The 21,515-nt window shown below is 35.8% G+C and overlaps 1 protein-coding gene across 5 annotated transcripts in view; it reads left to right on the top strand.

The window, feature by feature from the left end:
• PCGF5 (polycomb group ring finger 5) overlaps nt 1-21,515 on the top strand; it is a 100,006-nt gene that overhangs the window by 68,768 nt on the left and 9,723 nt on the right. For 4 of the 5 annotated variants that reach the window (XM_064716116.1, XM_064716117.1, XM_064716115.1 and 1 more), the window contains 7 exons: nt 7,694-7,790; nt 12,133-12,188; nt 12,308-12,367; nt 15,469-15,617; nt 16,717-16,815; nt 17,844-17,933; nt 19,726-19,785. In XM_064716116.1, the coding sequence (XP_064572186.1) occupies nt 7,694-7,790; nt 12,133-12,188; nt 12,308-12,367; nt 15,469-15,617; nt 16,717-16,815; nt 17,844-17,933; nt 19,726-19,785 (611 nt within the window). The remainder of the gene's footprint in view (nt 1-7,693; nt 7,791-12,132; nt 12,189-12,307; nt 12,368-15,468; nt 15,618-16,716; nt 16,816-17,843; nt 17,934-19,725; nt 19,786-21,515) is intronic. The other variant, XM_064716120.1, reaches the window with a different exon arrangement.

The following is a 21,515-nucleotide window of genomic DNA, read 5'->3' as shown; positions in this document are numbered from 1 at the left end:
GGTTGATGGGGTCCCTTAGGAGGCAGTCCTGGAGGGCAGAAGAGTCCAGGAATGCTGTATGTGCTTTAAGGAGGAAATCCTAAAGGCACCAGGAGCAGGTTGTCCCCATGTGCAGAAAGATGAGCTGGCAGGGAAGGTGACCGGCCTGGCTGTACAGAAAGCCTCTCTGGATGTTAGTAAGAAAAGTAGAGTTTCTGAGTTTGGAAGAAGAGGCAGTCAACCTAGAAGGACTGCAGGGACACCGTGAAGTTATGAAGAGGGAAAATTAAAAGGACCAAAGCCCAACCAGAACTTAATCTGGCTACTGCCATAATAGACAATTAAAATGTTTACATAAATACATTATCAAGAAAAGGAGTGCTAAGGAAGATTTTCATCCTTTATAGGATAGAGGGGGAAAATAGTGACAAAGAATCAGGAAAAGATTGAGGTACTTAACAGAGGTAAATTTATTAGAGACAGATAAATATATTATTAAATTATCTCTCTCTTTAAAGAAACTGGGAAAATTCCAGTCTTAGCTATTTTTTTATGGTTGAAGTTTAATGAACATTGACAACTTTTAAAAGTTGGGGTTAGGGGGAAATAGTTACATCGGAAATCAGATTTAAGAAAAAATGTTTTTATTGTGGTATTTTTGTTTGCATAATTTATTTTTTTATTTACTTTTGGTCCTATTACAAAACAATAATGGCATAAGGAGCATTCTCTTCTCAGCAGCATCTGCTTCTTTTGTTCTTTTATAGTTTGCGAGCTCTTCACTGAGCCAGCTCTGTCACTGCCTAGTTCCCAGGTCAGAGCACATGAATTTTCCTGAGCTGCCATATAGTTACACAGGTCTTCTCACCAAAGAACTGCCTCATATTTGGGTCCTTAAGTAGAAATGCAGGAAAGATGGTGGTGTTTCTTTAAAGCAAAGTCGAGTTTCAGTTACCAAGATACAAAGATTACAGTGATGGAAAGGAAAATTTAAAACTTGAAAACAGTAGTGATATGCAAATCTTATGTCTGCAAAGGAAAAGGTAATGGAAGAATTCAGGGAGGTACTCTGCTAAGTTATCTTGTAGAAAATATTTAATTTTTTTTTTTCAAATACAGCTATGGTACCATACAGGTATGATTCTTCAGTATTGTCCAAATAGATACACAGTATGCAATGATTTTAACTGTCCTTTGGTATTTTTCTTGTGCTTACTAATTGCCATGACTGAAAGCAGTGTTGCACAAATGATCAAAATCTGCAGGTATTAATGGTTGAAGAAGCAGTATAAGTTCATTAGATACTGGGAGTGCAATGTATGACTTTGGACAAGATGAAAAGCATGTATTGACATAGAGGTTCTCCAGTGATCATAGGGGAGCTAATGTGATCAGTAGTGACCACTGCAGGGAATTAGCAGTTGATTTGCATATTCTGTATTTCTGGAAAATATTAAGTCCTGCTCTGAGAAATTAGTGTCTTTTCAAAAAGAGATGTTTCTGCTGGGGCTTCTGAAAATGTTGGGCAGAAAACTCCACTATTCACTGGGTGAATAATACCTAAGTGCAACTTGGGTACCAGAACTGCAAACTTTCCTATATCTGTTGGAAGGAAACAGTTGTGCTAGTGCAGAATTACTTATTCTGCAAATTCAGTACTTCAATTCTTTTTTGCTACTTTCAACAGAATGGTTTTGTCTTATGGACTGAAATCTTTTTTTCTAGTCTGTTACACAGTTGTCAAGGATGTTTTAAGAACCACTGATGGAAGCAGTCTGGATGTGAACTAAAGGGCATGTCCCATCATCTGTCTCCTGAGTCACTCCATTGTTTAGTACAGTGTGCACTTACAAAATTTGCAAAATAAACTTTCCTCAAGAACATTCTTTAGTATCTTAAAAAATAACAGACTGTTTACACAATTGTAGAAATGTTGGTTGAAAACATCAACAAACATCTGGAGGTTGTCTAGGCTAACTTCATGCAGGAGGCAGGTTAGTTGCCAGCACTCTACCAGGTCAAGCCATGTCTCTGTGTAGTTGACATTTGAATTTCTAAGCATGGAGTCTCCACAGCTTCTCTTAATAACCATTTCCAGTGCTACAGTCTTTATCTAGTTTTTCTGAATGTCCTGCCAAATGTCAACATGTGACCATTGCTCTTGTGATACTGTTTGCCACTCCCCAGAAGATGGGCTCTGTCACTCCTGTGACTGCTGTTTAAATGGTACAAGCTATTATTGCATCACCTGCCAGCCTATAGCATGATTTGCTTTTGGCAAATTGCTGTTTCCACTTTCTGATTACATTTTTGTCCCTCACATAGCTGGAAATTGACTCCAAAGGACATGATGTAATCTGCCATCTTCCCAGTGAGCTAGAGGAGGCTGTTTAGCTGCACTTCCCTGGGCCATGCTTCCTCTCTTTATTACAGGTGGCCATAACACACCACTCTTTTCTAGTCATCAGGTACCTCTCATAATCACCCTGATTATGGTGATAGGATTTCATCTTAGTGAATCCTACCTGGCCTGCAGATTTAAGTACATCCAGTCTTCCTCAGTAAGCTTTAACCTGCTGCTCCTTGGCTGTTGACCATCCCTCTCCTTCCCAAATCAAGCTGCTATGCAGGGAGGATCAAGCACTGCCTGTGAAGACCAAGGCAAAAAGATACTGAAGACTTCAAACCTCTCTGTATAAGCTATTCCTGAGTTGTTTCCCTCATTCATTAACAGGCATATTTTGTCTAAGCTTCCTTCAGCTACTTGGGTACTTACACAATTCCCTTATGTCTCTCATCAGCTTTAGCTATGGCTGGGACTTGGCTTTCCTACCTTTGTCTTTAAGTGCCGGAGTAGTGATTTTATATCCTTTTGTTTCCCATTCTTGTTTCCACTTCTAATATGATCTACTTTTGCATGTTAAGTAGGAACCATGTGCACTAGGCAATTCTTGTGCCCTAAGGAGTTCTGACATAATTCCCTATACAGTGGACTGTATAGCTCAGCCAGCTCTCTTAAGTCTCTTTCCAAGGATAGTCTCCTTGGAAAATCTGATGAGCTTAAACAAGCTGAAGTCCTATCTCCTGAAGTTCAGAGTCCTAACTGTGCTATTTAAGTGTGTACCCTTTCTCAAGATGCTCAGCTCACCTCAAGGCAAGCTGCTCTCTGTGGCTGTATTCATCACCAACTTGGCCCTGTTTGTGAACAGGAGATCAAAAGGTGCATTACTCCTAGATGGTCTCTAATATTTGTGTTAAGAAGTTGCCAACCAAGGCAGACTAGGAACTTTCAGAAATATCCTTCCCTGCAGGAAATTTACCAGAGAAATAATTTTCAATATCAAATAATCTTTCAACCAGAGTGGTTTTCAGATTTTGCTAAAAACCTATGCTGTCAACACAAGATCCCAAAAAAACTCCACTGCAGCAAAATTTCTCACCCTCAGACAAGCAAGCTGAGCTGCCTTCAGACTCCTTCTCCTGCAAAAACTTTAGTCAGTGCCATGTAGCAGGGCCTAAATGTTATTTTTAAATAGTTTTCAACACAAAAAGTCTTTCTTGGTTATCACATGCTGAAATTCTCTCTCCCTTTTAACAAAAGAAAATCTAGTGTGACAGTGTCTGGTAGAAGTAATTAAAGAAAGGAGTAGTCCCACTTGTATAGTTTCTGAAAAGAATGGTTAAGTGAAGTTTTCTGTCCTGTTTTTAAGCAAACACTTTCCCTAAAAGTAAGTGTTTTTAAAGCAGGCTTAAGGTAGATAATTAAATACTTCAGTAAATATACCAAATGCCTTGTTGCACCTCTGTGCCATCAGTGAGATGGGTTTGATGTTCCACTAGATGGGTTTGATGTTCACTAGCTGTGCATATCCTGTGCCCTTCCTTTGCTCACCGAATCAGAGTGATTAACTTTGAGAGAGGAAATCTTAGGAAGAATTCAAAGGATGAGTTCTGACAAAGAATTTGTACCACAATTAACTAATTAAACGCTATTTTTTAGACTACTTTATTTTAAAAATGCAATATGAAGATTTATTTAGGTCCCTCATTAATCAACATTTAAACAGTAACCTGGATGGGTACATATGTATGTAGATATTCACAAAAGAGGTCCTTTTTCTGTTTGTTTGTGACATACAGCACAGTCTTGGCACTTGTGTCTATGTTTTTCATCTGATTATGAAGATCTGAAAGAATGTGTGAACCAGATATCTGTGTATTGGAAAACAGCATTGTTATGCAGCCAGCCAATTAGCATATGTCACACAAGTACTTTTATCAGCCATAGAAAGTCATCTTACATGAGTTTAACTTTTTTTGTGTCTCATCTGAAATGTCATTGTACGACTATGAAATTCAAATTCTTATTTCACTGGCATGTGTAGCATATACCTCAAAATTCTGCAAACTGTACATTTAGGTTAAGCAGTTTTCTTTTGCCTGTTTGCTGCCCTACCATGACCTACAGCAAAGCTAATGAAACCATGTTATTTTGTTAATCTGTACTGGAAGCATTGAAGGGTTTTGATTTGGAGTTTGTTTTTTTCCCTAAGGTGGTGAATTAATGATATTTGTAATTTAATTGTGTTTAAGGATTCCCTTTTTGCCTACCTTTTTCACCCAATGTTTAGATTTCATCCTGTTTTCTGAAACTGCAAAGAGATAGGCTTTGAAAAATGTTCAGTGTTTTACATTGAGAGTAACAGAGGACAATTATACCTATCATATAGTAAAATATTTGGTTGATGATCCTACTAGGAGTATCATGTATCTGTTCGTTATTCTTCCATGCTAGAATTTACATGCATTTTTTACCTTTATATTCCTTTTGGTAAATCACATTTAGTTGTGGTCAGCAAATCCTCATAGCACCATAACTCTACATGAGAAAAAGCAAAAGTTGGTTGGTTTACTTCAGTACTGATTTACAGTTTCAAGGGGGTTTTTATGGTATTGAGCTGGTTGTACAAACACGTGATCCAGATCTCAGTGTTTATTGAGAAACATCCATATAGGACTGGAGTAAGGTTCCTTATGTTGTCTTCTCATCATATGTTATGTTCTACTCAAAGACCTTTCCTATGCTGGAAATGAAGCTCTTCATTAATTATTAGGTCCTTTCTTGGACCATGCATGCCTTCCAACAACAGTGTTGTCTCCTCTGAGAAACAAAAGGTATAAAGAGAGCACAAAAATGTATTCAGACTGAGGAATTTAGTTCCTTTCCATAAATTGGTTTCTATTATAAAAATTTCTTCCATTTACGTTATTGTTGATATTAGCATGCTTTATTTTTAGCAGTGTTTGATGTTTGGGAGATTTTATGAAGTCAATTATCTGACTTAAATCAGTGTATTAGTTTTTGATCCCATGGCATGGAGTTCTTCTGAATAGTAATAACTTCAGATTTCTTCTGGATGTAAATGAAAGCTATAGCTCAGATAGGCCCTATTTGTCTTTAGTTTGGAAAACAAACAAAAAACCTAGGAAGCTCAAATGTAAAATATCTTTACAAGACAACTCAATGCAGTAAGAACAGTGTCATCTCATCACAGACTTCAAGAACTTCTCTGACATGAGTGGAGCAGAAATCCTGGGAACAAGTGAAGGGAATTAAATTCTCTTAAGAATTTCAGAAAGTTCTTCTAAAATGCAAGGAATCCTTTCAGAAGGAGGCTAATTCTATTGCTTACAGAAAAGAAACCAAATCACTCTGCTATTGAAACAAAGCCTGTTCTCCTTTTGAAGAATTTTTGTGCTGATTCTCTGAGTCTCTGTTGCAAAAAAAAAATTCATAGAATGGTTTGGGCTGGAACAGACCCTTAATTAGTTCTGACCCTCCTCTCATGGACAAGGAGACCCTCCACTAGTTCGAGTTGCTCAGAGCCTCATCCAACCTGGACATTTTCCAAACAAGAGAAGGTATGGGGTTGTGTTTATCAATTCTGAAATTAATATTGAACAGTTGTACAAATTTTCCCACTTTGTTTATTCTTGATCATTTTAACTCAGGCTAGAAAGACACCATAGAGATGCTGCTGTTTATACCAGACAGAAGGCTTACCAAAAACATAAAGACTAACTCCTTCCTTTGTTACAGGAGTTAGCAGATGAAACTCCATAGAAAAAGAGTTGTCTTTAGGCTCAGCTTGTATGAAGTCAAGTTAGAAGAGGTCTTGAGTAAGCCAAACTCTTCTGTTACTTACCTCAGTGACTTTTACGTGAATTTCCAGATGGCAGTAATTTACATCTGTGTTAGACTCCATGATTTCATCATCATACTTGCTCCTCAGCCCTTTTCTCCCCCACACTCTTTGAACTGAGGTTTCCAACTAATGGCACTTCTGAGACAGCCTGTGACTGTGAACGTGGTGGTTCATTGGTATTGTCCTCACCCGCCACTGACCCATGCACCTTCTCCTGGCAGAAGCAGTGAATTCAGGTACATATAGACACTGGGATTAGGAGCTATCAGGTGCTGCAGCTGAAATGCTTAACTGACAGAAGAGTTATTTTACAGTTCCTTGACAATCTTGGGCTGTAAAGTTAATGTCTTTATGTTAGTGATTTAAAGCAGTTGGAAGAAACACCTACATGGAGGTTTAATATGTGTGCGTTATCAGCATCTGCTGATTTGATATAAGCCTTTTGAGCATTCTAAGGCAAAGACAAATATAGGCTTTGTTTGTTAAAGGAAGTTCAAGATTCCTAGAGTCCTATAATTAGGATTTATCAACTTGTTTAGAGATGTTCATACTTCTTTAAGTAATTGATGAAAAAATTTACAGTGTTTCAGCAGAAAGCATATTGCAGTCACAGCAGTCCATTTATTTTTTCAGTCCATTTACTGATGAATTTGCAGTTCTTATTTCAGTGTAGGTGAATTAATAATAAGAAGAGGGTAGAGTTTATCTCCATCCAGAACATTGTTGTGCAGTAATATTAGCAGGCATATTTGTTCTCATCACCTTGGCTTCCATAATTAATGACATTAAAATCTACAGTCTGTAATTGATCATTTGGAAGCAACAGTAGTGTAGCACCTTGTTTAGTTTACTTTCCGTTGGTTGGTTTTTAAATTCACATTGCTGTTGCTTTGGGTTTATTGATACTTGCCATGGCCCTGATCCTGATTTTTCATTATGAGGTTCAAATATTAAATGTTGAGTGTACATTCTGTCATTGCTTTGGAAAGCACCGTGTCAAAAAGGAAACACTTTGAACCTGTGTACAATTTCTGTAATCTTTTTTCTTGCATTAAGTATTTAAACCAGTATTTTCAGCTGCAAACAACACCATTGAACTGATGTAAGTTATTTCAGATCAGCTGAGGTGATGGTGGAAGTTCCCCAGCACCCACCTGAGAACCTGCCCTTTAAGGTGGGACAGGCTTTAAGGTGTTCTTAACCTGCCCTTTAAGGTGGTGGGCTTCATGTGTTGTGATGCTGGGAGAATTCTAAGTAGCAGAAATATCTCATAACTTAAAGTGCTTGTCCAACCTGTGCTGCTGAGCTTGGTGTCCCAGTGGAGCAGTACTAAGGATGGTTTTGGGGAACTAGAAAGGGATAAGATACATTGTAATTATTTACTTTACAACAATACTCTTTTATTTCTGATGTATGAGGTAGCTACCACTTTAGGTCATAGTCGAGCAATATTATTTGGATTTTTTCTAAGTGGGTTTTTCTTTTTATTTTCTCCTTCTCTGTCTTAGTTTGTAAGACTTGTATTGTTCAACACTTTGAAGACAGCAATGACTGTCCCAGGTGTGGCAACCAAGTGCATGAGACCAATCCACTAGAAATGTTAAGGTAAGAATCTATTTCACAGCATTTGCTGAAATGCAAGAACAACAACAAAAAAAAATCTTTGTTTTTATCCTAAAAGGGCAATAATTGTTTTGCTTATTTTTATAATGCACATATGAACTCTTCTAAGCCATGTAGGTTGTCATTTTCTCAGCTCCCACTACAGTCTAAATTGAATTTTTCAGATATAGTAAAAGGAGGAAACATAAGGGAAAGACACAGAAATAGTGCTTCTATTGTACAAGTTAAAAAAATATCTCTATTAAACAAATAAATGAACCAGATACCTTTTATTCTTTACATGAAGTTAAATTCTAGAGGGTTGTTTTTTGAAATTATTTAGGGCATTCCAAACCTCATGGCAAATTTTTATTTTTAGAGCAGCATATAGAAAATGAATCATGTTAAAAGCAATGTTTTTCAAGGTATAAGTCCACCAATCTGAATTGAAATCTGCTGTAAAATTAATGAAAAGACACTCATAAAAATAAGTTTTTACATTAAAAATACCCTTTTTTGCGTTTTTAATATTAACACACCTTTTTAAAAAAATTATTAAATTCTGGATTCACTTTTAGTGGTGCCATGTTGGAACAAAGATGATAGACATCCAATAAGATAGAAAAGTTTGCAAATGTCATCATAACTGGAAGAACTTCATGTTTTCTTGGAGTGATGAAGGCTCTCTGTGCCCTCACTCCCAACACTACCTCCGCCCCATCCCCCAGTATTATTGTTTTGTAATACTGTTGTGAACTTAGAAGGACTTATTCTTACATTAATGTAAAAATATAAATTTACATCTGGAATTTACAAGGCTTGGTATAATTTTCTGATGTCATTGGTTTTGTTACAATTTGTCATATATTGCATTGATTTTTGCTGATCCATGTGTGCACAACCATTCCCAGTTATGTACCAAGAGCATAACTGTAAGAGATTCAATTCAGCAACTGTAAAGGGTGTTATTGGCCTAAGACTTTGTCATCTGAATATTTTTGGGAGGGTGGGGCTGAGCAGGTTCATGTAGATTATTTTTCTGATTTCCTGTTGGTTTCTGAGGTGCTGTGTGAGTCATAACAGAATATGCTGTAGGCTAATAATAAGCTGAAAACAAAAGCATTTGAAATACTTCTTTTATTCTCATAGGACCACTTCATATGAGATGAAAAATGCATTTTCTGAAACATATAATAGATGTTTAGCAAACAAGTATTGTCCTTTGAGCAGGAAATTATAGATGGGTGAGGAAAGTTGAGAGCACAAGCCAGAAATGTGGGAAGAGCTATTTTCTCTGCAATTATTTCCTGCAATTCCTTTTAGAGTCATTTGGTCGCTTTGCCAAGAAACTGCATATAGTTAGTAGTTTCCTGGTTGTATTTTATGAACCAGCTTTAAACATTTGCCAAACTAATAATCAGAAGAGCACATGAGCCATGCAATCGAATTATCTTTCCTGGATGCTGCCTGCATAACTTAATACAAGAGTTACACTCTGACCGTGGAGATCAGCCCCATCATTGCTAAAGAATGCAGTCATTTTCTGAGAAATTGTGTTGAACACCACTTAGGAGTTTTAACTAAGATCTCTCAGATAAGCTTTATAAACTTCTTCTAAACTCAGTTCTGAGTAACTTCATAACTATGTGGGCTTTTTAGATGTATCTCTTAGTTGGCAGCACTTAGGGTCTCTTGTAACTACAAGACTAAGTCTGAAATTCAACATTGAGCTCTAAAATGAAAATGTAGGAAGAGTGTTAAATTTTAAGAATTCCTTTTACTAATTTAGCAGAATTCTGCATCATCAGCACTCAGTCAGGTCTGTGTTGATAATGCCATGAGGGCAGACTTCTTTTTTCTCTTGCTGGCATACTCCTGTGCATTCAAGTTTTCCTGAGCAATAGTCTTAGTTTGGTTCACATTTGCTGGTAATTATCAGAGAGTGTTGATCTTGTAACTCATTCAGTATTATAGAAGAGTTAAAAAAATGAGCTATACTAAGCTGGCAGAAATGCTTGGTTCTTTTTTCTATGTGTTCTGGTTGGAAGATATGGGAATGGAAAGAGGTATCTCTGAAATATCAATGTTCATTTTTCAGCATTAAAAGGAAGTACCATAGTAAATGACTGAGACCACCTTTTTCAAGTAGTTTCATTTTGGAGTGAGTTTGATGTGAGACACAAAAGTACAAATCTTTATGTCAGACTGCTTACATGTGTGGATTATGGGAGCACTGAAAGATGCATCTGAAATTGAGAATCTTGTAATAATTTCATGTTTCCCTGCATTTAAAGATCAGATTGGACTTTTTTTTCCTGCTCCCTGTCAGAGGATTGATTACTATTTATCCTCTGTAAAGAAAGAAGTGTTTTTTGTTTAGTTTTTGGAGAAAAATTAAGTATTGACTAGAGTGGGAAGCCACTTCTTGCTTCTAGCATTGTAAATTTACAAAATATGCTGGATTTTTTTTGCTATCTTAGCATTACCAGTGACTTTTGTTTTGAGCCATTCAAAGTAAATTAGAATGTGCTAAATGGGAATTTTCAAAAATAAATGAAAGAAAACCAGCGTGTATTAAACCATCCTCAAGAACAGAGGGATTTTTAATTAAGGTAGTAGTGTTCTCTTTTGAAGTCCTTATTTCATTTCATTTCTTTTAATGAGCAAATTATGAAGGTTGGAGCTTTCTTACAGTGTGAAATGAATTCCTTTTCTAAGGCATGCTCCCAAGTTCCCAGTGCTCTACTGTGGGAACCTCACAGAAAGAAGCACCATGTAGTTCCCTCAGATACTGACAGAGAAGGCAAGTGACACCACCTGGGAAGGTAGACCTACCTTGTATCTATCAGAAAGCCAGCACTCAGACATCCTACCATTTTAATTTCCTTCTTATCTGTGAGAAAGTGCTCTCTCTTTTTTATGGGAGGGATGTTTCACTTGCTGAACTTTTGTTGTTGTTATCCCCTTAAAAAGAAGCAAAATGGGTTGTGGTTGTAGCTGAAACATGAATATTTCTATGGTATGACTGAATCTACTGATGGATGCCACAGGGATCTGGTCTCAGAACTTGATGGTTGGGTAATGGGTCTAATTGTAAAGTGCAATTCTGTAAGGAGAACCTTGAATACTCATGTATTTATTTTAAGATTATTGTTATCAATTTATATTGATTGTAGACATTCCTCAACAATAAAAACATTCATTCTTACTCCTGCTTTGCAACTGTTGGTGAACAAATGACAGAACAGCTATGTTTTTTTAGCAGGCCTATAGTGTATTATTAATACCATGTACACACATATATTTGCAAATATGTATATAAAGAAATATATTGTTTTTGGGATGAAAAAATAAGGCAATTTAAAATATGGCAGATTCTGACTGAATGTCAAGATACTTAATTTCTCTGTATTACTTAGTATTTTATTTTGTCATGACTTTTTGTTTAGGCTGTGGGCAATGGGAGTTTCTGTTGAGGAGAACATAAAGGGCAAAGAAGAGGAAGGAAAAGGAAAGTGAAAGCCAGAGGAAACTGAAGGATGAGAGATCAGGAGAGGAAGTAGAACTTGAAAGCAGTTGATAAACTAAATGGATAGAAGATTTGGTGAAATTCAGAGAAAAGGAAAAAGTATTTTAGCTTCAGCAACAAGAGTAACTGCAGTGTGTACACTGGAAGGGACTGTGATAACTAGTTTTGGCACTAATATCAGGGTATCAGAGGACATGCCTGTGCAATGTACTCTCTTCTGGTGTACAACACATGGCAGATTTAAATAGTTCAAATTAACTGTGCTGGGTACTGAGAACTATCAAGTCAGAGCAGCATGGGTGCTCTGTGGTCTTCTCTATCCTGCCAAAACTGCTTTGCTGTGGTATGGTAAGTAGGAAATAGTCTGTTCAGGTTTTGTAACAGGCTTATTACCAAAGCACTTCAACACCTAGTATGATAATGAAGTTTATCATTTTCATGCTTACTACTCATGAGCTGGACCTTAAAATTGGATACTACTTTTCCAGTCTGTTCCTTCTAGTAACACTGCTGTTTGCGTGTAATACAAATTCAGAAATAAAAATTTTAGAGTATAATGTTTTTATCTTTCGCTTCATTCTTATCTTTATATGTTAAAAAAGTAATTCCTTCATTATTTCTATGATAAATCCATTTAGGATATGGTTGAGATAAGCTTTAATGCATGTTGTCTCCCAAACTAAAATCAGTTGACTTTGACAGGATAGGATTCATTATTTACTAAAAAAAATGCAACTTGTTATTCAAAAGCTTTTGTAAAAAGACTTAAAATGCTAGTATCCATTTAATGTGAAATGTATTTTTTCCCTCTGAAAGGCTGGATAACACCTTAGAGGAAATTATATTTAAGTTGGTGCCTGGACTTCGAGAACGTAAGTTTCTCATTTGGTTTTGGGAACTGTTTGGGTTGGTGGGGGCAATATGGCTCTTTCTAATTTTATACCTGGTATTGATTTGAAAATTCACATTGCTGTTCTTTGATGTTAACTAGAGGAACTGCAGCGAGAGATTGAATTTTGGAAGAAAAACAAACCTCAAGAAAATGGACAAGGTGATGATTTTTTCCCTTTCATCTGTGTGTTAAGTAACACTGTTTATTAAGACCAGTTTCTTCACTGACACAAGTACATTTTGTTTTTCCTGAATTCAAAGATACTACAGAAACTTGTAGTGAATCTGTGCAAATATATGGGCCTTCACATACTACTGCTTATCTATCAACCAGTTTGTTAACAAACTGTAGCTGTTTTACCATTATTTCATTTGCATTATCCTAGGCTCTCACTTGCAACACTCTCACAATTGTCCAGCTGAATTCTTAATTTTCTTAATAGAGCAAGACAGGATTTTTCACAGAGTTTTTACAAATTACTTTCTGTTACCAAATTTCACCATCTGTTAAGTAGGAGGTTGTCAAGAATTAGTTATGACAAGCAGTAAAACAGTTTTCCACACATGCCAAATAATTGTTTTCTATAGATCCCATAATGCTTTTTTGGTGGGCTTTTTGCTTTGTTTTTTTGCTTTGTTTTGTTTCATTTTTTGCAGTTGACCCATGAACTTTGAAACTCAGTACTGAGGTGCTAAGAGAGAACTAGACCAGATGGTTTTATGCCCCTTTAATTTGACATCAAGTTTTTAATACCATAGCCTATTTGATTTGATTTTAAAGAACTTGTGAAAGACTCTGTTAAGTTAAAAAAATAGCTATTTTCAGTAAAGGGTAACTGTCAAGTAAACATCTTATATTCTTCTGCATTCATTTCATTATAATATCTTCTTTTCAACTTCGTAACATTTAATTTTCTTTTTCACAAGTTTTGTTGACTTGGACTAGGCATCCATTGTGAGGGACAATGTTATTTTCTCTATTATATAAATAAATTATGAATTGCAGAACAGTTTAGATGAAATTATATTAGTTTACTACGGTATTCTATGTAGTTTATACCTGTTCAGTTTTAAAAAATACTCAGAAAATATTTTTGTGAGATAGAGACATTTCTTGACTGTTTAGAAAATTACCTTCTGCTATATATGTAGAAAGAATCAACAGATAATTTGCAAATTTGTATAATGTGACTTACTTTTGACCAATTTACTCTTCTGGTTCTTACCTTCCTCTACTAATTTAATGATAAATCCAATAGAGATGAGTTAGTAAGTGTAGTGAGAGCTTGGGTTGCTTTTTTTGTGAATGAGAGGAAAGCACTAACTCACAGATTTTACTTGTGAGTAGCTACAGATGTATCCAACTCCGTTAGTGACTGTATCCTGGGGCTACGGAACTTTGTCTGCAAAGTATTTGAAAGTCATTACAACTCATTGATACAAATTAAGCTATTTTCTGCCACAAACAAGCATTTAGAATCTTGCCTGGGAAGTAATTATTTGCTGAGAATAGTTTCATTTAGAAGAGACTGTTTCAGTTGTCAATACCAGGCCCTGCAATCAGATTGTCACTGTAGTTTAAGAGTCTGTCAGTTATGTCCTGTGCCACAGGTTGCAGCACAGTTCCTAACCTAAGCATCTAAGTGCTGTTAAAAAATCCCAGGACTTAAAATTTTCACATATCAGAAGGAAAAAAACCCAAACAATAAAGCAGATCTCAGCCATTGGTGACTCCTGTAGGAGAGTGGTTGCCAGAAAGAATTGATGAATGACAAAATGCTATGGTACAGAGAGAAAATATTCAGTGCTACTGTCCAGCCTGAAGGGAACAAATGCTTGTGACCGGTAGACTGCACCTGCTCAATTGATAAAGTTTGCTTCCTGGACTTTCAGAAAAAAAGAAAAAATATCTGCAGTTTGATACTGTAAATCCTGCTCATGGAAGATGATAGGAATAAAATGTGTATATGATACACATTCAACTAAATGCGTCAATAGCTAATAGGGACTTGGGGATAAATCTTGCATAATTAGTGAAAGCTTAAAAATTCTAAGAGAGAAAAGTAATGAATACAGCTTAAAACTCTTCTTGAATATGGAAATTGAGCAAAGGCAACTAATTACTCTGTCAAGAAATTTGGTCATGGCTTGGTGTTTATTAAAGTTTACATTCCATTTTCTCATCTGAACTCTTCTAAATTTCTTTAGAATCTGGTAAGTGTAGGAAACTAGCAGAACTTGATCTGAAAGGTTTTTTAAAAAACATGAAAGCAGCTTATTCAAGTTAATTGTGATAATGTTTTATTCCAATAGAGAGCAGCCTTTGTTTTAAATCAAAGTAAGTAAGTTGGGGATACAGAAAAGAAAGCTAAATGTGTACAATAAGATTATTATATACTGTACACTAAATCTGTAAACCTTACTCCATGTTATGGTTATTATTTACATACATTGCAGCCTTATCTAAATGTACTTGCCAGTCTTAGTATTTGAGTGCTCAACTTTGCTAAACCTTTCTAAACCATACAAGATGGTACTTTTCCAAAGAGTTAGAATTTTAACCAGGAACCAATAGAACATGTTAACAGCATTGTGAAAGACGATAAAATTTTCTTTGCTATTATTTGTATATATAATAGTAGTTTGTATAAGCTCTGCTAAAAAATACACAGACCTTTCCTCTTTTCTTATATTTTTTCTTTTTAAAAGGGAGTAAGTAAATATATGGCTATTTAGTTGTAAAATCCTTCTGGAGTTCTTACAGTGACCTATTTAGATCTGGTCAAAAGTGGATGAAGTCTAAAGTTTAGTTTGCCTTGTGATTGCATTACAGGCACTTATCTTCACTGGATTATTGTGACAGTTAATATGAGTTGATTGGCTATGTTACTTCGAAATATAAGTGTTGGTATTAGTAATTCTATTTTTTATTTAAAAACATTATTTTTGTCACTGAACTGCCACACTATACAGTAGGTTCATATGTCTGAGTGATTGTGATGCATGCAGAGTTGCAGGGTTTTAATTATTGAACATATCAGAAGTAGACAGCCATACCCAATAAAGTCCATCAACTAACAATTTTCTGTTCCATAGAAATCTGTTGTTTGCATATTGCATTAAAATTTCAGCCATGAAAATTTGTTTCCAGAGATGTTTAAGTCGGTCAGTTTAAGAATGCACTGAGTTAAAACTTATTTCCTTATATATATGATTCTTAATTACTTTATACTTTAATAATACGATCTTCATATTTCACAGATGAAAGTCCAAAAGCTGATAAACCCAAAGCAGATGAGGAGTGTGATGAGAATGAAGAAGACAAAGACTATCACAGGAGTGACCCACAGATTGCAATCTGCCTTGACTGTTTACGCAACAATGGGCAGTCAGGAGATAATGTTGTCAAAGTGAGTAGCAAACAAGCTGTGCTGTTCTTATTGATGACAAAATAGCATCTTATAGGAACCAAATCATTTTATAACCATTAAAAATAAACCTGATTGTAGTGACCTGTTCCCACTTCACGCTTATTTAGTCCTTTCCTTTGAGGCATTTCAGTGCATCTTTGGAATTTTATGAAAAATACAGTTCTATACAGAAAGCCATCTGTGACAGTGGAATTTTTGTTTGTGTGTGGATTATAGTTTTGCAGCCTACAGCCTTTATGGTATGTAACTGCACTACACAACAGATTACAGCACACCACAGAGGTATTTATAAAGCTAGCTGAAGGTGAGCTGCCTCGTACCTTGAGGATTAACATGCCAGAATGAACCTGCTTATCAAATATGTGGTGCCCTGAATGACTGGGATCCAGATCTTCTGAGCTGTAAACCTGATTCTGACCCTGATGCGTTGTCTGTGGCCTTGGGGCGATCACTTCAGTCTGCAAAATGTGTGGAGTAATACCTGCCAATTGGTGTTTTAAGAATTAGGGATATTGGGTTTCTATTCCTGAAGGGGATTACCTAGCATACTTAGTCTACAAGAAAGTTTTTAGGAATCACCTTAGGTTTTTACAATGTTTTATTAAATTACAAATAGAATAATAAAATGAAAAATATATTTAAGAACTTTTCTAATGAAGCTACTTGTATTTTCTAAGTGTTATGTTACATGTATAACTTTGGAGGTTCTTACCACTTCTAAGAAATGCAATATTTCTTTGACCCCCAGTGTTACTAACACAAACACACTGATTATTTAAATTCTTCTGGGGGTTTTGATGGGTTTGGTGGTGGCTGGGCTTTGGTTTTTTTCTTTCCTCCCTTCTATATCTTTTAGAAATATCTTAAGAACCAGAGATGGGTCAAATGAAGGTGTTTGTCATCTTTTAAATTTTGAAAACAAGCGAGCAAAAATGAACCTATGGTGTCGTTATGAATTAGAAGAGAATTGGTTACTGGTTGAAAAGACTATCAGTTAGGTGCTCCTGCACTAAAGATTGCTCACATGTTTTTTAAATTTTTAAATTTCTGACATGTTTATTCTGATTTGTTGCTTTAGGGCTTAATGAAGAAATTTATCCGCTGTTCTACTCGAGTAACCGTGGGAACTATCAAAAAGTTTCTCAGCTTAAAATTAAAACTTCCAAGTTCCTATGAGGTACATTTGAAAGAAAGATGTTTTTATTTTTATTTCCCTGCAATATAATATATTTCTGTGAAATTTAATCATGTTTGAACCCGTTTTCCCTCTTTCCAAGGATACAGGAATTTAGACTGAAGCCCAGACTATTTCTGCAGCCTGTTGTTGTACAGGAGCCAAAGGCTCCATGCAGGGCAGGCTGTGTTTAGCACCAGCAGCAGCCTCCCAGCTTTGTCAGGAGTAGGGCAGGGTTAGGTTTGGTGCACAGGTTATAACGATGCACAGGAGTTTGTCATGGTGTCATGACATGCTGATCAGCCTTTTTGGTGTCATTTGGTTTTCAATCTGTCCTTAATGCCTTGTGTTACAAAGAATCTGCTGACTTGGAAATTTTGCCTTTTTTTTTCTGAAACACAGAAAATATTATAGGTCTAGTAATGAAAATACTGTCAAACATCTGCAGTGGCAGGCAGCAGTAAGATGCTATAATACAGTTTAAAGTAGGCATTTTTCATGCTGAGATCATTGCTTTTCTCTGTATTTTGCTTTCAGTTAAGGAATGTCTGTGTACTTTGAAGCGCATTTTCCTTGTAATTTCTTGGTTATTTTTAAACTGATTTTTTAAAGTTTCTTTACAATCTATTTTTTAAATGAAAATTACTATACTTCTGGTTTATATCTTTGGGTTTGAAAGAGTACTGACATAGCAAGGTGGCCTTCAAAATACTGCACAAGGCTTTCTCTTCAAATGGATACTGTGTAGTGTAGCTAAATATAGGGAATGTTTGTCTACTGGTGATTTCATACCTCGGTAGCAGACTTCCTTCTGTCCACACTCCAAATAAAAACACAAAAGTGAATACCAGGGTACAAAATAACATATTGTCAGCATGCTGTCTTCATCCAGCTTTGATATACATGTCTGATGGTATCATTATATAATGATAGGAGTGGAAGGATTAACTCTGGAGATTCACTTAGCAGTTCCTTTAGACATTAAATTTCTGCATCCCTTTGTCTTACTGTTTGTTCTGTTGTATTTTAAGCTGGATGTACTATGCAACGGAGAAATCATGGGGAAGGATCACACTATGGAATTCATCTATATGACAAGATGGAGACTAAGAGGCGAAAACGTAAATGCTGTTACATTATTGATAAATGATGTTTTGGTGTATTTATTATAGACACTATACATGCTTTCACATCTTAGGCCCAAATATAATCTATGACCCTTCAAAAAACCCCTATTTAAAAATGCCTTCTGCATGTTTTCTGAATTTCTTATGTAAAACCCTATGGGTGAAACCCTTCAGCACATATATTGTGTAGATTCTGAAAGTTCAGAATAGTGGATGTATGATGTGTACATGTAAGTTCTGCTCAGAGTTTTAAGTCAAGTAAGTGGAAACCCAAGCCCTTGTTCTTCAGCAAATTTGCTTTTGGTGACCTTTTGAGTTATAATAGTGGGGGAATCTGCATCCAACAGTTCTTCAGTAAGAACCTGTTTTGTTCAGTCAATAAACTGAAAGTGACGCAGAAAAAATTACTAGTGAAATCTAATTGTTTCTGTTAATGTTTCTGTTAATACTGCATCTATTCTTTTTGGATATGCAATATAGCAATAACATTCAGATAACAGCCAGATGGGTTTTCCTTGCTGCATATGTATAAATTAGAATTGCAGTATTTAAATTTTTTAAAAGACTTTTTTTTCAGAAATTATAGTCAGTTTGGTTTTGTATTGCCTTGTATATTTTTTTATTAGAAGTCATATCCCCTTTTCTTCTCTTTCTTTTATGCATTTGTTTGTGTGTGCCTGTTGATTGGTCTTTGTAGCACATGCAAGTTTGTCTGTCATTACTAGCATTTAATATACCTTAATGTACTGATATGGAGAAAATTCCAAACTTCTTCTATTCTTTTTTTGTTTAAAGCTTCCTAGTGCTTAGAATAATAAGTGCTGGGGCATGGACAGAAAACATGGAGAAATAACACATTGTAAAGTTAACAATTCACAAGTCTCCTAAAGTTTTACCTTAATCTGAAGCTGGAGGGGGAAGGATAGATTTTGATAGGAATTAGGGAGATCATTGTATATAGGCAAGTATTTGATAAATTTGAAAGTAATATTGCGCTGAAATTTGGTGATTGCTGAAACCCCCAAGAGAATTTTAACTAGAGTTTTTTCCAATACTGCCTTGAAACCAGTGGATGTCTGTTTGGTTTGCCATGTTGTATTTTTGTTAGCATTGGCTGTCCTATTAGAAGTGTTGAGGCAACAATTTCAGTGGTAATGGAATTTTTTCATGGCATTTCATCCTGCAGCCCTTGCCTATTGCATGAAATTAGAGGCAACAGTAACTATAATCTTGCTAAAAAAAAATTTGCACTAAAAATTTTCAAAAATCTCAGATCTGTAGTTTTTAACATTTAGTGAATGCAAGAGTTCACATCTCCTGCTTAAGTTTGTAAGCGTATTTATATACATACAGCATAGCCAGGTATGTGTTCATCTTCTCTTTCATGTAGCTTTAAATCACTCCCCTGAAGTCAAAGATGATTAGCACGTCTAAAAAAATTAATTTTGCTGGTAATAAATCCAGTAATATCTAGGCTTCTATGATTTTGTTCTCCTCAATGAAGTTGCAATGGTAATTAATTAACAATATGCTTCTGAATGAAGATCAAGTGAATCCATTGTCTTCATCTCTGAGCTTTTACTGCATAGCTGTGGACCTTACATGAGATAGACAAGAAAAGGGAAAAATATCCATTTATTCATTAAACAATTCCTTCCTGTTTTAAAATGAGTAAATTGATTGTAACCTTTACGTTTAAACTTTTTTTAAAAAATCAATAAATGGTAAATGTGTATGTCCAGCTGTGGATGCCTCTTATCTGATCAGAAAATCATCTCCTCCGCAGTTTCGGTGTCAGAACTGCTCATCTTCGCAAGTCTGCTCACAGGATGGCACTTTGTATCAGGTAAGAGGCACTCACAACTGTGCATACTGCAGTCACCAAGGTCCTGTCAGCACTCCATTGTAGTTCAGCTTGTGGAGCTTTTACAGTTCCTCACCATAAAGTGCTAAAACTCTGTGAGCAAGGTCTGAGCATTTTCATTCCTGCAGCACAAACTTTATTCAAAGGATTTAGGAGTTTGTCTTCTGTGCCATAGGCCAGTTTTTGTCTGTGATTTTTTTTGAAAGATTCTGTTCTATAGGTTGATATGCCTATCAGCCTCAAAGGATTATCTACCTCTTGCTATCTCATTACTCTAACTAAGCAGTATTGGGCAGTCACTGGCAAGGGATCAAAAATTAAGAGTGTGAATTAAGAGACTACACTGGTTTCATCTCTTTGTGGGAATTCATATGTCCTTTTTGATGGAGTAAAAAAAATGTTAGATTTCTCTAAACTCCTTTTCATATTTTTAAAATCAGAAACCGAATAATCTCTAGAAGCACAACCTCCAGAACCTGCAAACTGAAGCTGATTTCTAAATTTCAGTGACCAATCTGCTTCCTTGAAACAGTATTTCAGTTTCCTCACTGAGAATTTTGATTTGAACTTATTTCTAAAAGTTACTTTGCAACTTTGGAATACTATTTTTGTCTTGAGGAAAAATTAGAGCTGGTGGTAGAGGGTCACTCCTCACTAGTGGTGGAAGTGAACTACTGCACTCATGCTTCCTTCGATAATTACAATTGTCCCAGCATAGTGCATTTGATTTGTACAGTTTTGTGATTTTGTTTGCTAAAACACTGAGCCTCACTGGTTTACTTGGCAATTTCAGTATGGTGATTGCTCTGTCTCTGCCTGCATGCACTTCCAATTAGATTTGCACACATTTAGAGACAATTTATATACTCAAAGTCAAAATGTGAAACAGTATTTAAATGAAATGGTATTCATGTCCTGTGCAAAGAAAAAATTAATCAGAGACCAAGTAATTTGTGATACCACAGATACATTTTTGTTAATTGCACATGCAGACTACATGTGGTACTTCCTGTCTTCTCTCCTAAATACTCCTGGTATTGTTAATACCTCTGGGTTTACCTTGTGATTTCTCTGAACTCCAGTTTGTAAATCCCCTGCAAGTGCTATCACATTTAGTTCTGGTGATATTTTACTACCATGGCATGGAAAGTTTATTAACCCTGTAGGTCTCTGGGGCTATATCTTTGTTTCTTCATCTCTGTTGCATTTGAAGAATGAAGCAAAATGTTTCTGGTTTTAATGATAGCTTCTGTAATAATTCTTTGTATTTCCAAATTTGGAATTTAGAAAAACTTACATTAGCTTTGCCTCTGTTGTATGGTGGGGAGGTATTTAAGGTCATACAGCTGCTGAGACAATGAGATTTGCCAGAGTTTTATGCTATAGAAAATACCCAGTATGCTAATGAAGAAGAAGACTTGAGACAAATGAAATGCTGACAGACGGAAAAATAAGAGGTTTGAGCAACAAGTGCCCAGATATTCTACAGCCCTTTTGGGAAACCCATCCATTCTTCCCTGCCATTCCACAACTTCTATCCAATTTAGGGACCCAAGAGGTTGATTTTCTTTTTTTTTTGTTTGCTTTGTTGTTTTTTTTTCTCAGTAGGAATCAATAAAAACTTATAACTAGATCTGAGGTTAAGGAGTTTGGATCTGGGGAGAAGGCCATCTCTCAGAAAACCAGCTGACAGCAATTTGACCTTTTTTTGT

Source organism: Zonotrichia leucophrys, chromosome 6, assembly GCF_028769735.1.
Source record: "Zonotrichia leucophrys gambelii isolate GWCS_2022_RI chromosome 6, RI_Zleu_2.0, whole genome shotgun sequence".
NCBI classification, from domain to species: Eukaryota; Metazoa; Chordata; class Aves; order Passeriformes; family Passerellidae; genus Zonotrichia; species Zonotrichia leucophrys.
Note: the sequence above shows the minus strand (reverse complement) of the source record. Positions and strands in the feature narration are given on the sequence as shown.